This window comes from Bacillus rossius, chromosome 6 (assembly GCF_032445375.1).
Source record: "Bacillus rossius redtenbacheri isolate Brsri chromosome 6, Brsri_v3, whole genome shotgun sequence".
NCBI classification, from domain to species: Eukaryota; Metazoa; Arthropoda; class Insecta; order Phasmatodea; family Bacillidae; genus Bacillus; species Bacillus rossius.
The window spans coordinates 75,432,501-75,446,145 of record NC_086334.1 but is presented as its reverse complement, the minus strand read 5'-3'; the positions used below and the strand labels follow the sequence as shown (position 1 = coordinate 75,446,145).

At 51.2% G+C, this 13,645-nt stretch overlaps 1 protein-coding gene across 2 annotated transcripts in view; it reads left to right on the top strand.

Moving 5' to 3' along the window:
* LOC134533314 (torso-like protein) overlaps positions 1-13,342 on the top strand; it is a 336,387-nt gene extending 323,045 nt beyond the window's left edge. For both annotated transcript variants that reach the window (XM_063370800.1, XM_063370801.1), the window contains exon 4: positions 11,527-13,342. In XM_063370800.1, coding sequence (XP_063226870.1) covers positions 11,527-11,922 — 396 coding nt within the window. In that variant the 3' untranslated portion in view covers positions 11,923-13,342. The remainder of the gene's footprint in view (positions 1-11,526) is intronic.
* The last annotated feature ends 303 nt before the right edge of the window (positions 13,343-13,645 follow it).

The window sequence follows — 13,645 nt, the reverse complement described above, 5'->3', positions numbered from 1 at the left end:
GTGTTGTCAGGCCGCAAGTAAGTCGTCTGCCGGCGGTGAGGAAGGGGGATGGGGGGACACGCACGTGAGATAAGGCACGTGTGGCGTGGGGCAGCTGGTAATGACCGCTGGGGTGATGGGCAGGAGAAGGTGGAGTGGTCTGCTGTAGCCACGTGTTGTCAGGCCGCAAGTAAGTCGTCTGCCGGTGGTGAGGAAGGGGGATGGGGGGACACGCACGTGAGATAAGGCACGTGTGGCGTGGGGCAGCTGGTAATGGCCATTGGGGTGATGGGCAGGAGAAGGTGGAGTGGTCTGCTGTAGCCACGTGTTGTCAGGCCGCAAGTAAGTCGTCTGCCGGCGGTGAGGAAGGGGGATGGGGGGACACGCACGTGAGATAAGGCACGTGTGGCGTGGGGCAGCTGGTAATGACCGCTGGGGTGATGGGCAGGAGAAGGTGGAGTGGTCTGCTGTAGCCACGTGTTGTCAGGCCGCAAGTAAGTCGTCTGACGGTGGTGAGGAAGGGGGATGGGGGGACACGCACGTGAGATAAGGCACGTGTGGCGTGGGGCAGCTGGTAATGGCCACTGGGGTGATGGGCAGGAGAAGGTGGAGTGGTCTGCTGTAGCCACGTGTTGTCAGGCCGCAAGTAAGTCGTCTGCCGGTGGTGAGGAAGGGGGATGGGGGGACACGCACGTGAGATAAGGCACGTGTGGCGTGGGGCAGCTGGTAATGACCGCTGGGGTGATGGGCAGGAGAAGGTGGAGTGGTCTGCTGTAGCCACGTGTTGTCAGGCCGCAAGTAAGTCGTCTGCCGGCGGTGAGGAAGGGGGATGGGGGGACACGCACGTGAGATAAGGCACGTGTGGCGTGGGGCAGCTGGTAATGACCGCTGGGGTGATGGGCAGGAGAAGGTGGAGTGGTCTGCTGTAGCCACGTGTTGTCAGGCCGCAAGTAAGTCGTCTGCCGGCGGTGAGGAAGGGGGATGGGGGAACACGCACGTGAGATAAGGCACGTGTGACGTGGGGCAGCTGGTAATGACCGCTGGGGTGATGGGCAGGAGAAGGTGGAGTGGTCTGCTGTAGCCACGTGTTGTCAGGCCGCAAGTAAGTCGTCTGCCGGTGGTGAGGAAGGGGGATGGGGGGACACGCACGTGAGATAAGGCACGTGTGGCGTGGGGCAGCTGGTAATGACCGCTGGGGTGATGGGCAGGAGAAAGTAGAGTAGTCTGTTGTAGCCACGTGTTGTCAGGCCGCAAGTAAGGTCGTCTGCCGGCGGTGAGGAAGGGGGATGGGGGGACACGCACGTGAGATAAGGCACGTGTGGCGTGGGGCAGCTGGTAATGGCCGCTGGGGTGATGGGCAGGAGAAGGTGGAGTGGTCTGCTGTAGCCACGTGTTGTCAGGCCGCAAGTAAAGTCGTCTGCCGGTGGTGAGGAAGGGGGATGGGGGGACACGCACGTGAGATAAGGCACGTGTGGCGTGGGGCAGCTGGTAATGACCGCTGGGGTGATGGGCAGGAGAAAGTAGAGTAATCTGTTGTAGCCACGTGTTGTCAGGCCGCAAGTAAGGTCGTCTGCCGGCGGTGAGGAAGGGGGATGAGGGGACACGCACGTGAGATAAGGCACGTGTGACGTGGGGCAGCTGGTAATTACCGCTGGGGTGATGGACAGGAGAAAGTAGAGTAGTCTATTGTAGCCACGTGTTGTCAGGCCGCAAGTAAGGTCGTCTGCCGGCGGTGAGGAAGGGGGATGGGGGGACACACAAGTGAGATAAGGCACATGTGGCGTGGGGCAGCTGGTAATGACCGCTGGGGTGATGGGCAGGAGAAAGTAGAGTAGTCTGTTGTAGCCACGTGTTGTCAGGCCGCAAGTAAGGTCGTCTGCCGGCGGTGAGGAAGGGGGATGGGGGGACACGCACGTGAGATAAGGCATGTGTGGCTTGGGGCAGGTGGTAATGGCCGCTGGGGTGATGGGCAGGAGAAGGTGGAGTGGTCTGCTGTAGCCACGTGTTGTCAGGCCGGAACCAAGGTCGTCTGCCGGTGGTGAGGAAGGGGGATGGGGGGGACACGCACGTGAGATAAGGCATGTGTGGCTTGGGGCAGCTGGTAATGGCCGCTGGGGTGATGGGCAGGAGAAGGTGGAGTGGTCTGCTGTAGCCACGTGTTGTCAGGCCGCAAGTTAAGTCGTCTGCCGGTGACGAAGAAGGGGGATGGGGGGAAACGCACGTGAGATAAGGCACGTGTGGCGTGGGGCAGCTGGTAATGACCGCTGGGGTGATGGGCAGGAGAAAATAGAGTAGTCTGTTGTAGCCACGTGTTGTCAGGCCGCAAGTAAGGTCTATTGCCGGCGGTGAGGAAGGGGGATAAGGGGACACGCACGTGAGATAAGGCACGTGTGGCGTGGGGCAGCTGGTAATGACCGCTGGGGTGATGGGCAGGAGAAAGTAGAGTAGTCTGTTGTAGCCACGTGTTGTCAGGCCGCAAGTAAGGTCGTCTGCCGGCGGTGAGGAAGGGGGATGGGGGAACACGCACGTGAGATAAGGCACGTGTGACGTGGGGCAGCTGGTAATGACCGCTGGGGTGATGGGCAGGAGAAGGTGGAGTGGTCTGCTGTAGCCACGTGTTGTCAGGCCGCAAGTAAGTCGTCTGCCGGTGGTGAGGAAGGGGGATGGGGGGACACGCACGTGAGATAAGGCACGTGTGGCGTGGGGCAGCTGGTAATGACCGCTGGGGTGATGGGCAGGAGAAAGTAGAGTAGTCTGTTGTAGCCACGTGTTGTCAGGCCGCAAGTAAGGTCGTCTGCCGGCGGTGTGGAAGGGGGATGGGGGGACACGCACGTGAGATAAGGCACGTGTGGCGTGGGGCAGCTGGTAATGGCCGCTGGGGTGATGGGCAGGAGAAGGTGGAGTGGTCTGCTGTAGCCACGTGTTGTCAGGCCGCAAGTAAAGTCGTCTGCCGGTGGTGAGGAAGGGGGATGGGGGGACACGCACGTGAGATAAGGCACGTGTGGCGTGGGGCAGCTGGTAATGACCGCTGGGGTGATGGGCAGGAGAAAGTAGAGTAATCTGTTGTAGCCACGTGTTGTCAGGCCGCAAGTAAGGTCGTCTGCCGGCGGTGAGGAAGGGGGATGAGGGGACACGCACGTGAGATAAGGCACGTGTGGCGTGGGGCAGCTGGTAATGGCCGCTGGGGTGATGGGCAGGAGAAGGTGGAGTGGTCTGCTGTAGCCACGTGTTGTCAGGCCGCAAGTAAGGTCGTCTAACGTCGGTGAGGAAGGGGGATGGGGGGACACGCACGTGAGATAAGGCATGAGTGGCGTGGGGCAGCTGGTAATGGCTGCTGGGGTGATGGGCAGGAGAAGGTGGAGTGGTCTGCTGTAGCCACGTATTGTCAGGCCGCAAGTAAAGTCGTCTGCCGGTGGTGAGGAAGGGGGATGGGGGGACACGCACGTGAGATAAGGCACGTGTGGCATGGGGCAGCTGGTAATGACCGCTGGGGTGATGGGCAGGAGAAGGTGGAGTGGTCTGCTGTAGCCACGTGTTGACAGGCCGCAAGTAAGGTCGTCTGCCAGCGGTGAGGAAGGGGGATGGGGGGACTCGCACGTGAGATAAGGCACGTGTGGCGTGGGGCAGCTGGTAATTACCGCTGGGGTGATGGACAGGAGAAAGTAGAGTAGTCTATTGTAGCCACGTGTTGTCAGGCCGCAAGTAAGGTCGTCTGCCGGCGGTGAGGAAGGGGGATGGGGGGACACACAAGTGAGATAAGGCACATGTGGCGTGGGGCAGCTGGTAATGACCGCTGGGGTGATGGGCAGGAGAAAGTAGAGTAGTCTGTTGTAGCCACGTGTTGTCAGGCCGCAAGTAAGGTCGTCTGCCGGCGGTGAGGAAGGGGGATGGGGGGACACGCACGTGAGATAAGGCATGTGTGGCTTGGGGCAGCTGGTAATGGCCGCTGGGGTGATGGGCAGGAGAAGGTGGAGTGGTCTGCTGTAGCCACGTGTTGTCAGGCCGGAACCAAGGTCGTCTGCCGGTGGTGAGGAAGGGGGATGGGGGGGACACGCACGTGAGATAAGGCATGTGTGGCTTGGGGCAGCTGGTAATGGCCGCTGGGGTGATGGGCAGGAGAAGGTGGAGTGGTCTGCTGTAGCCACGTGTTGTCAGGCCGCAAGTTAAGTCGTCTGCCGGTGACGAAGAAGGGGGATGGGGGGAAACGCACGTGAGATAAGGCACGTGTGGCGTGGGGCAGCTGGTAATGACCGCTGGGGTGATGGGCAGGAGAAAATAGAGTAGTCTGTTGTAGCCACGTGTTGTCAGGCCGCAAGTAAGGTCTATTGCCGGCGGTGAGGAAGGGGGATAAGGGGACACGCACGTGAGATAAGGCACGTGTGGCGTGGGGCAGCTGGTAATGACCGCTGGGGTGATGGGCAGGAGAAAGTAGAGTAGTCTGTTGTAGCCACGTGTTGTCAGGCCGCAAGTAAGGTCGTCTGCCGGTGGTGAGGAAGGGGGATGGGGGGACACGCACTTGAAATAAGGCACGTGTGGCGTGGGGCAGCTGGTAATGGCCACTGGGGTGATGGGCAGGAGAAGGTGGAGTGGTCTGCTGTAGCCACGTGTTGTCAATCCGAGAGTAAGGTCGTCTGCCGGCGGTGAGGAAGGGGGATGGGGGAACTCGCACGTGAGATAAAGCACGTGTTGATTGGGGCAGCTGGTAATGGACGCTGGGTGATGGGCAGGAGAAAGTGGAGTGGTCAGTGGAGTGGTCTACTGTAGCCAAATGTTTCAGGCCGCAAGTATGGTCGTCTGCCGGCGGTGAGGAAGGGGGATGAGGGGACATGCACGTGAGATAAGGCGTGTGTGGCGTGGGGCAGCTGGTAATGACCGCTGGGGTGATGGGCAGGAGAAGGTGGAGTGGTCTGCCGTAGCCACGTGTTTTCAGGCCTCAAGTAAGGTCGTCTGCCGGCGGTGAGGAAGGGGGATCGGGTGACATGCACGTGAGATAAGGCATGTGTGGCGTGCGGCAGCTGGTAATGGCAGCTGGGGTGATGGGCAGGAGAAAGTAGAGTAGTCTATTGTAGCCATGTGTTGTCAGGCCGCAAGTAAGGTCGTCTGCCGGCGGTGAGGAAGGGGGATGGGGGGACACGCACTTGAGATAAGGCACGTGTGGCGTGGGGCAGCTGGTAATGACCGCTGGGGTGATGGGCAGGAGAAGGTGGAGTGGTCTGCTGTAGCCAGGTGTTGTCAGGCCGCAATTAAAGTCGTCTGCCGGTGGTGAGGAAGAGGGATGAGGGGACTCGCACGTGAGATAAGGCACGTGTGGGGTGGTGCAGCTGGTAATGGCCATTGGGGTGATGGGCAGGAGAAGGTGGAGTGGACTGTTGTAGCCACGTGTTGTCAGGCCTCAAGTAAGGTCGTCTGCCGGCGGTGAGGAAGAGGGATGGGGGGACTCGCACGTGAGATAAGGCACGTGTGGCATGGGGCAGCTGGTAATGACCGCTGGGGTGATGGGCAGGAGAAGATGGAGTGGTCTGTTGTAGCCACGTGTTGTCAGGCCGCAAGTAAGGTCGTCTTCTGGCGGTGAGGAAGGGGGATGGGGGGTCACGCACGTGAGATAAGGCACGTGTGGAGTGGGGCAGCTGGTAATGGCCTGAGGTGATGGGCAGTAGAAGGTGGAGTGGTCTGTGCTAGCCACGTGTTGTCAGGCCGCAAGTAAGGTCGTCTGCCGGCGGTGAGGAAGGGGGATGGGGGGACACGCACGTGAGATATGGCACGTGTGGCGTGGGGCAGCTGGTAATGGCTGCTGGGGTGATGGACAGGAGAAGGTGGAGTGGTCTGCTGTAGCCACGTGTTGTCAGGTCGCAAGTAAGGTCGTCTGCCGGCGGTGAGGAAGGGGGTTGGGGGGACACGCACGTGAGATAAGGCATGAGTGGCGTGGGGCAGCTGGTAATGGCCGCTGGGGTGATGGGCAGGAGAAGGTGGATTGGTCTGCTGTAGCCACGTGTTGTCAGGCCGCAAGTAAAGTCGTCTGCCGGTGGTGAGGAAGGGGGATGGGGGGACACTCACGTGAGATAAGGCACGTGTGGCGTGGGGCAGCTGGTAATGACCGCTGGTGTGATGGGCAGGAGAAAGTAGAGTAGTCTGTTGTAGCCACGTGTTGTCAGGCCGCAAGTAAGGTCGTCTGCCAGCGGTGAGGAAGGGGGATGGGGGGACTCGCACGTGAGATAAGGCACGTGTGGCGTGGGGCAGCTGGTAATGACCGCTGGGGTGATGGGCAGGAGAAAGTAGAGTAGTCTATTGTAGCCACGTGTTGTCAGGCCGCAAGTAAGGTCGTCTGCCGGCGTTGAGGAAGGGGGATGGTGGGACACACAAGTGAGATAAGGCACATGTGGCGTGGGGCAGCTGGTAATGACCGCTGGGGTGATGGGCAGGAGAAAGTAGAGTAGTCTGTTGTAGCCACGTGTTGTCAGGCCGCAAGTAAGGTCGTCTGCCGGCGGTCAGGAAGGGGGATGGGGGGACACGCACGTGAGATAAGGCACGTGTGGCGTGGGGCAGCTGGTAATGGCCGCTGGGGTGATGAGCAGGAGAAGGTGGAGTGGTCTGCTGTAGCCACGTGTTGTCAGGCCGCAAGTAAAGTCGTCTGCCGGTGGTGAGGAAGGGGGATGGGGGGACACTCACGTGAGATAAGGCACGTGTGGCGTGGGGCAGCTGGTAATGACCGCTGGGGTGATGGGCAGGTGAAATTAGAGTAGTCTGTTGTAGCCACGTGTTGTCAGGCCGCAAGTAAGGTCGTCTGCCGGCGGTGAGGAAGGGGGATGGGACACGCACGTGAGATAAGGCATGTGTGGCGTGGGGCAGCTGGTAATGGCCGCTGGGGTGATGGGAAGGAGAAGGTGGAGTGGTCTGCTGTAGCCACGTGTTGTCAGGCCGCAAGTAAGGTTGTCTAACGTCGGTGAGGAAGGGGGATGGGGGAACACGCACGTGAGATAAGGCACGTGTGACGTGGGGCAGCTGGTAATGACCGCTGGGGTGATGGGCAGGAGAAGGTGGAGTGGTCTGCTGTAGCCACGTGTTGTCAGGCCGCAAGTAAGGTCGTCTGCCCGCGGTGAGGATGGGGGATGGGGGGACACGCACGTGAGATAAGGCATGTGTGGCGTGGGGCAGCTGGTAATGACCGCTGGGGTGATGGGCAGGAGAAAGTAGAGTAGTCTGTTGTAGCCACGTGTTGTCAGGCCTCAAGTAAGGTCGTCTGCCGGCGGTGAGGAAGGGGGATGGGGGGACACGCACGTGAGATAAGGCACGTGTGGCGTGGGGTAGCTGGTAATGACCGCTGGGGTGATGGGCAGGAGAAAGTAGAGTAGTCTATTGTAGCCACGTGTTTTCAGGCCGCAAGTAAGGTCGTCTGCCAGCGGTGAGGATGGGGGATGGGGGGACACGCACGTGAGATAAGGCATGTGTGGCGTGGGGCAGCTGGTAATGGCCGCTGGGGTGATGGGCAGGACAAGGTGGAGTGGTCTGCTGTAGCCACGTGTTGTCAGGCCGCAAGTAAGGTCGTCTGCCGGCGGTGAGGAAGGGGGATGGGGGGACACCTACGTGAGATAAGGCACGTGTGGCGTGGGGCAGCTGGTAATGGCCGCTGAGGCTGAGCGATGCCTTGCGAGAGACTAAACTGATTTTCGTCTTATGAATTTAGAATATATACTCTCATGGGTCGGGAGTTGTTTAGTTAAACTTTTATAATGCCTACTGGATAGAGAATAATCCTCCAAAAGGATGGACAAAGTTGGCAAAAAAATTATTTAATATATATTTTATAGTACTAGGTGTGCTTAAAGATAAAACCATACTAAATGACTTTAAAACCATGCTAAATGAATTTGAAATATTCTCTGCTGCCATTTGTTATGGCCTTTGTTTCTATAAAATATTTAGTGTAATATAATAATGAAATATAATAAGATAATACATTACCTTGGAAGTGGCTAGGATTAAAAAAGGGGAACAGGCAAACAAAACTTAATACCTCAGAGGCGACACTTAAGCCCAAACAAAGAAAAAGATAATGTCTCCCTGTAAATGCTGTGGAGTCTGTGGATCGGCAACATTATATTCATAAATAAAATTCAGTTTTGTCTATAGGCATGCTCTTATTTATTTTACTTCATATGTCTAACTGTTACAAAAGTAAATAAATATGAGTTAAGGGTAATGACAAAATTAAATTTATATTAGGGCTGGCCCGAAAATGATTACACAAATGTATTTAAGACATAATTACAAATGGAATGTAATACAATATGTTAACATACAGAATTTGCACACTGGCTCTCTTGTTTCTTAGATAAGAAATTATAAAAATGTGGTGGTATTTAAATATGGCATCTTCTCTTCACTTGCTGACATCCTAATTCTTGCGGAAATGGCCCGCTGTTGGTGTTATGGAACAAAAAGGATCCTGAAATGTGGAGAATTTGAAAGTTGAAAGTCCGTAGCCGGTGGATTTGGAGTGGTTATTTCTTATGATGCCAGGAAGACCACTTGGCTGAAATCTCGGCTCGGTTCTTGGACCCTGTCTGCAGACAGTCGTAAATAGGCACAAATGCCCGCAGAAACGGGAATTATCGGGGAAGGGAATTGGTATCGACAACTCACCAAATAGTGTGTTGATCCTGGAATCAGGAGATGTCTCGCCAAGGTGCCCACGAAACTTAATACGAAATTAGCGCGGTGGATGTAGAAGCACTTATAATTTAAAAAATTAATAATTATTAAATATAACATAGAATGACTATAAAAAGGTAACTAAAAACGAGGCGACTACATATTAGTTGGAGTAGTGAAGTCGCATCTAGCTGAGGACTGGCCGAGAACGATGCAATCAGTCGGAAGTCGAGTAAAGAAGTCTATGGTATGGCACCTGTGTCGCTTAATTAAATTTGGCGCTTCGCCTTGACAGAAAGAGGGGATACTTCGGCTTCAGGGCCGAAAGGTTCTGAAGACATCCGAGGGAGGGGTCGAGAAATACAGGCTTCGAGAACTCGTCGCTCTTGATGGCGCCTGATCGCAGCGCTGTCTACTGGGGAGTGGCCGAAACAGAGACGAAGTCGACTCTCACATCTCGAACGAGACTACTTCGAAGGCATGGGGCTTAAGCAGGAGACTGGTGGAGCGCTCTGGTGGTTCGGAAGAGAACGACGGGAGGGAAATATTGAACACCCAGGGAAGTAGTAGACAACTCCACCACTAGAGGTCATTCGAACACTAGTGGCCAGTCCTTGAGACAGGCCGTCGCTAGCCGGGGTTGAGCACCGGTCAATGCTCTGGGCGGTGATTTGTGGAATAGTGGGGAGGGGTGGGGTGCTGGCTCGTGGGGTACCTATATATGCTCGACAGCCCTGGAACATGAGAATGGGGCATGACTGTAAGTGCTCACCTCAGGCGAGCTCTGAGAAATGGGCTGCCCTGAGAAGCAGCAGGCACAAGCAGTCATGGCACGGCAGGAGGGGTGAATTTCAATCGCCGATCGTGCACTGAGGCTGGGAGAAGATGAGGCAGGATGCTAGTCTCGCAAAGGATTAACAAAGTCTTAGATACTGTGCTGGGAACGACTCGAGGAACTAGCCGAACAAAAATTAAGTGTGTGGTTACAGTGAGCCTCTACAAGTTTAAATTCCATCTAAAAAATTACTGTTAAGAAGTTAATTTAAAATTGTAATTTTAAAATTGTTGTGAAAATCACTATTGGCGGCACAACACTATGCCACAAGACACAGCTGCCAGAACACGTCAATGTATCAGCACATACGAGCACTTGGTAGTTGTGTTTATGTTAATGTGGTGCCAGCAGTTGTGAAACATACTCCCTGACTTCCAAATTTAAAGAAAATATATATTTAGATTTATATGTGCTACATGAACTTAAATCAAAACGTCCTTCAATTATCAAGTAATGTTTTACGAGAAATGTCCTCACAAATAAAGGTGTGACCACATTTTTATCTTGCGATATTTGATGACATGTATGGTTTTTTTGAGAATTAACGTTTATCTGCTTTAAGTTATGTCTGCACTTTTAGTTTAGTTAGTAAATGAATATTTTCTTCGAAATACCTTCATTGTCGTTTATTTCACTTTACAATCAGTGTGCCTGATTTTAGGCAGCTGTTTTAAACTGACTGCACCGGCAATGCATCGAAGTTTTTCGTTCTCAATTTCATACATTTTTTTCTTCGAAAATGGCATGATAGATTCTGACATGTATATAAATAATGAGCCTTTTAAAAACCAGGTTATTTCTCCGCATTACAAAAATTTACAAGAAACTAGTGTTAACTTAAATTATTTCAATTAAATAGTTTAACTTCAGCGACAAGTTTTTTTAATTATTCTCAGCTGCAACTTCAAATACGTATACCAGTCTCGGAAAGCACTTTGACAATAATTGGTATTAATGTTTCGAACTTATTTTTACGTGATAAACCTGCAGGGGAAGATGTTCAGATGAATTCTGACCCATCTGTATAGTGTATACGATAACAAACTGTATATGTAGTGTAGATGATAACAATCTGTTATAAGTGGTAAGATATTTAAATTGTGTTTTCGTAAATACGTAGCCCATATTGGATATACTGTAGTAGTGTACATTTATTTAATGTTCATATGTTATTATTTTTCTTAAGTTACAAACACTTACTACAATACTTGAATTTTTTAAATTCATTTGCTGCTTTTATAATATATGATCGTGTTTTAAAAATGTTAGTTTGTGATTTAGTATAACAACTTGTTGTATGTTGGTGTTGGTGTGTGTTGTGGTATCTCTGTATGCTACATGTTATATGTTGCTTCAGCTATGATTTAACAGTGGTGGTTTTTGATGCAATAATATTGGCTAAAATTCTAAATTATGCTGGCTTTCCATTTATATTTTTTGATAATATGTATCCTAGAAATAATTATAAATATTATTATAAAACACATACTTTTTTATTGATAACTTTCTGTTGAAATTTCTGTCATATCAAACATCATATTAAATTTAATTATTTGTTAGTACAATGACAGCTGACAAAAAATTAAAATATCTCTCAGTTTCTTAACATATATTAATTAATGTTTGCTAATACTTTTGCTATAATTCATTATGTAATGTTTGCTCTGTGCGTTTGCTCGCACAAAATAACATACACTGTGTTTTTATTCTAGATGTAATATAAAATAGCCCTCGATTACCATTGTTATTCAGTTCAGAATATTTGTATGTTAGAAAGTTGTTTGAGTGCTGTGGTTTTAAAAACTGAGGCTTTTAAACATTGAAATATTTATTTATTTATTTGATATATTTCTTCCCCACAGCATGTCTACAGTCGTCTTGTTTCCTGTGCTCAACTTATCATTCCTCAGTTTTGTTAAGAGATTTGTGAGATATTCTCTGATAAACTAAAATTTACAACACACCCTTTCTCAAATATATGACATTTAAAGATAACTATGTTTACTGTTATAGTAGAAGGAAAGAGTCAGTTCTGGAAGCTAACGGTGCTGTGACTGTCGCAGGTGTTCGTGTACACGCCGCAAATCTACTCCAAGATCAAAGCGCGCCTGCGCAGTCAGGGTTTGGCAGACTTGTCCAGCGGCGAGCTCAGTAACTTCTTCTCTCCGTGGTATGCAGAGCACATCGGGACCATCCAATCAGCGAGCGGCAACTCCTCGCTGGACGTGTGGGCGTCGAGCAGACTAGCCGTGCACTTCTACTTCTTCACGTACAGCAGTCTGCTTAAACTGCACGGCAACAGCTCGCTGCTCAAAGAGCTGGACTCCTTGCTGCTGAACGAAGCCTTGCTGCAGCTCGACCTGAGGACTATGGCTGTGGCATTCGGCGACCCTGACCGCCGCACCTGGTTCCTTGAGGTGCTTGACAACCACCTGAAGCTGTGGCAGGTCAACATGTGACCACCGTGCTTTATTCCTCGAGGTACTTGACAACATTCTGAAGCTGTCAGGTCAACATGTGACCTCAGCGAAGATGACCACCGTGCTTTATTCCTCGAGGTACTTGACAACATTCTGAAGTTGTGGCAGGTCAACATGTGACCACCATGCTTTATTCCTCGAGGTACTTGACAACATTCTGAAGCTGTCAGGTCAACATGTGACCTCAGCGAAGATGACCACCGTGCTTTATTCCTCGAGGTACTTGACAACATTCTGAAGTTGTGGCAGGTCAACATGTGACCACCGTGCTTTATTCCTCGAGGTACTTGACAACATTCTGAAGCTGTCAGGTCAACATGTGACCTCAGCGAAGATGACCACCGTGCTTTATTCCTCGAGGTACTTGACAACATTCTGAAGTTGTGGCAGGTCAACATGTGACCACCGTGCTTTATTCCTCGAGGTACTTGACAACATTCTGAAGCTGTCAGGTCAACATGTGACCTCAGCGAAGATGACCACCGTGCTTTATTCCTCGAGGTACTTGACAACATTCTGAAGTTGTGGCAGGTCAACATGTGACCACCGTGCTTTATTCCTCGAGGTACTTGACAACATTCTGAAGCTGTCAGGTCAACATGTGACCTCAGCGAAGATGACCACCGTGCTTTATTCCTCGAGGTACTTGACAACATTCTGAAGTTGTGGCAGGTCAACATGTGACCACCGTGCTTTATTCCTCGAGGTACTTGACAACATTCTGAAGCTGTCAGGTCAACATGTGACCTCAGCGAAGATGACCACCGTGCTTTATTCCTCGAGGTACTTGACAACATTCTGAAGTTGTGGCAGGTCAACATGTGACCACCGTGCTTTATTCCTCGAGGTACTTGACAACATTCTGAAGCTGTCAGGTCAACATGTGACCTCAGCGAAGATGACCACCGTGCTTTATTCCTCGAGGTACTTGACAACATTCTGAAGCTGTGTCAGGTCAACATGTGACCTCAGCGAAGATGACCACCGTGATTTATTCCTCGAGGTACTTGACAACATTCTGAAGCTGTGGCAAGTCAACATGTGACCTCAGCGAAGATGACCACCGTGATTTATTCCTCGAGGTACTTGACAACATTCTGAAGCTGTGGCAAGTCAACATGTGTCCACAGCAAAGATGACCACCATGCATGATTCCTTGTGGTATCTTGACAACAATCTGAAACTTTGTCAAGTCAACGTGAGAACTTTGTGCTCTGCAATCTACAGTATTATTCTCACATTCCGTGGTCACATTCTGTTTTGGCAGCGCTTGCGTCGGTACTATATTGTCGGTACGACTGAGCAAAAATAGTTTTTGGTTTGAGTCAGATCTAATGTCCGTAAAGGTATACCTAGACACTTATTTTTTGAAGCACAATTAAATATAATTTTTAGCTTACTTCTTCTTGTATATTCCTGGAAACAACTCAAGTTTTGTTTTACATGATATTGAACTCATATTTGAAAATTATTTTTAGCACTGTGTATTTAAATACATGTATGCATGTATGTGTGGTTCCTCATCTACTTTTTTTTTTTTCTTGTTCCCTTTCTGATGAAATGTTACATTTAAAAATCATTCAGCATTTTGTGTTTGTTGTTACTTATGCATTAAATGACAAAATGTGTAATAACTTTATACTATGCCTTGTAGACAAAACGTTTTCATGTGAGCAATTTTCAAAATTATGTTGAATACCAG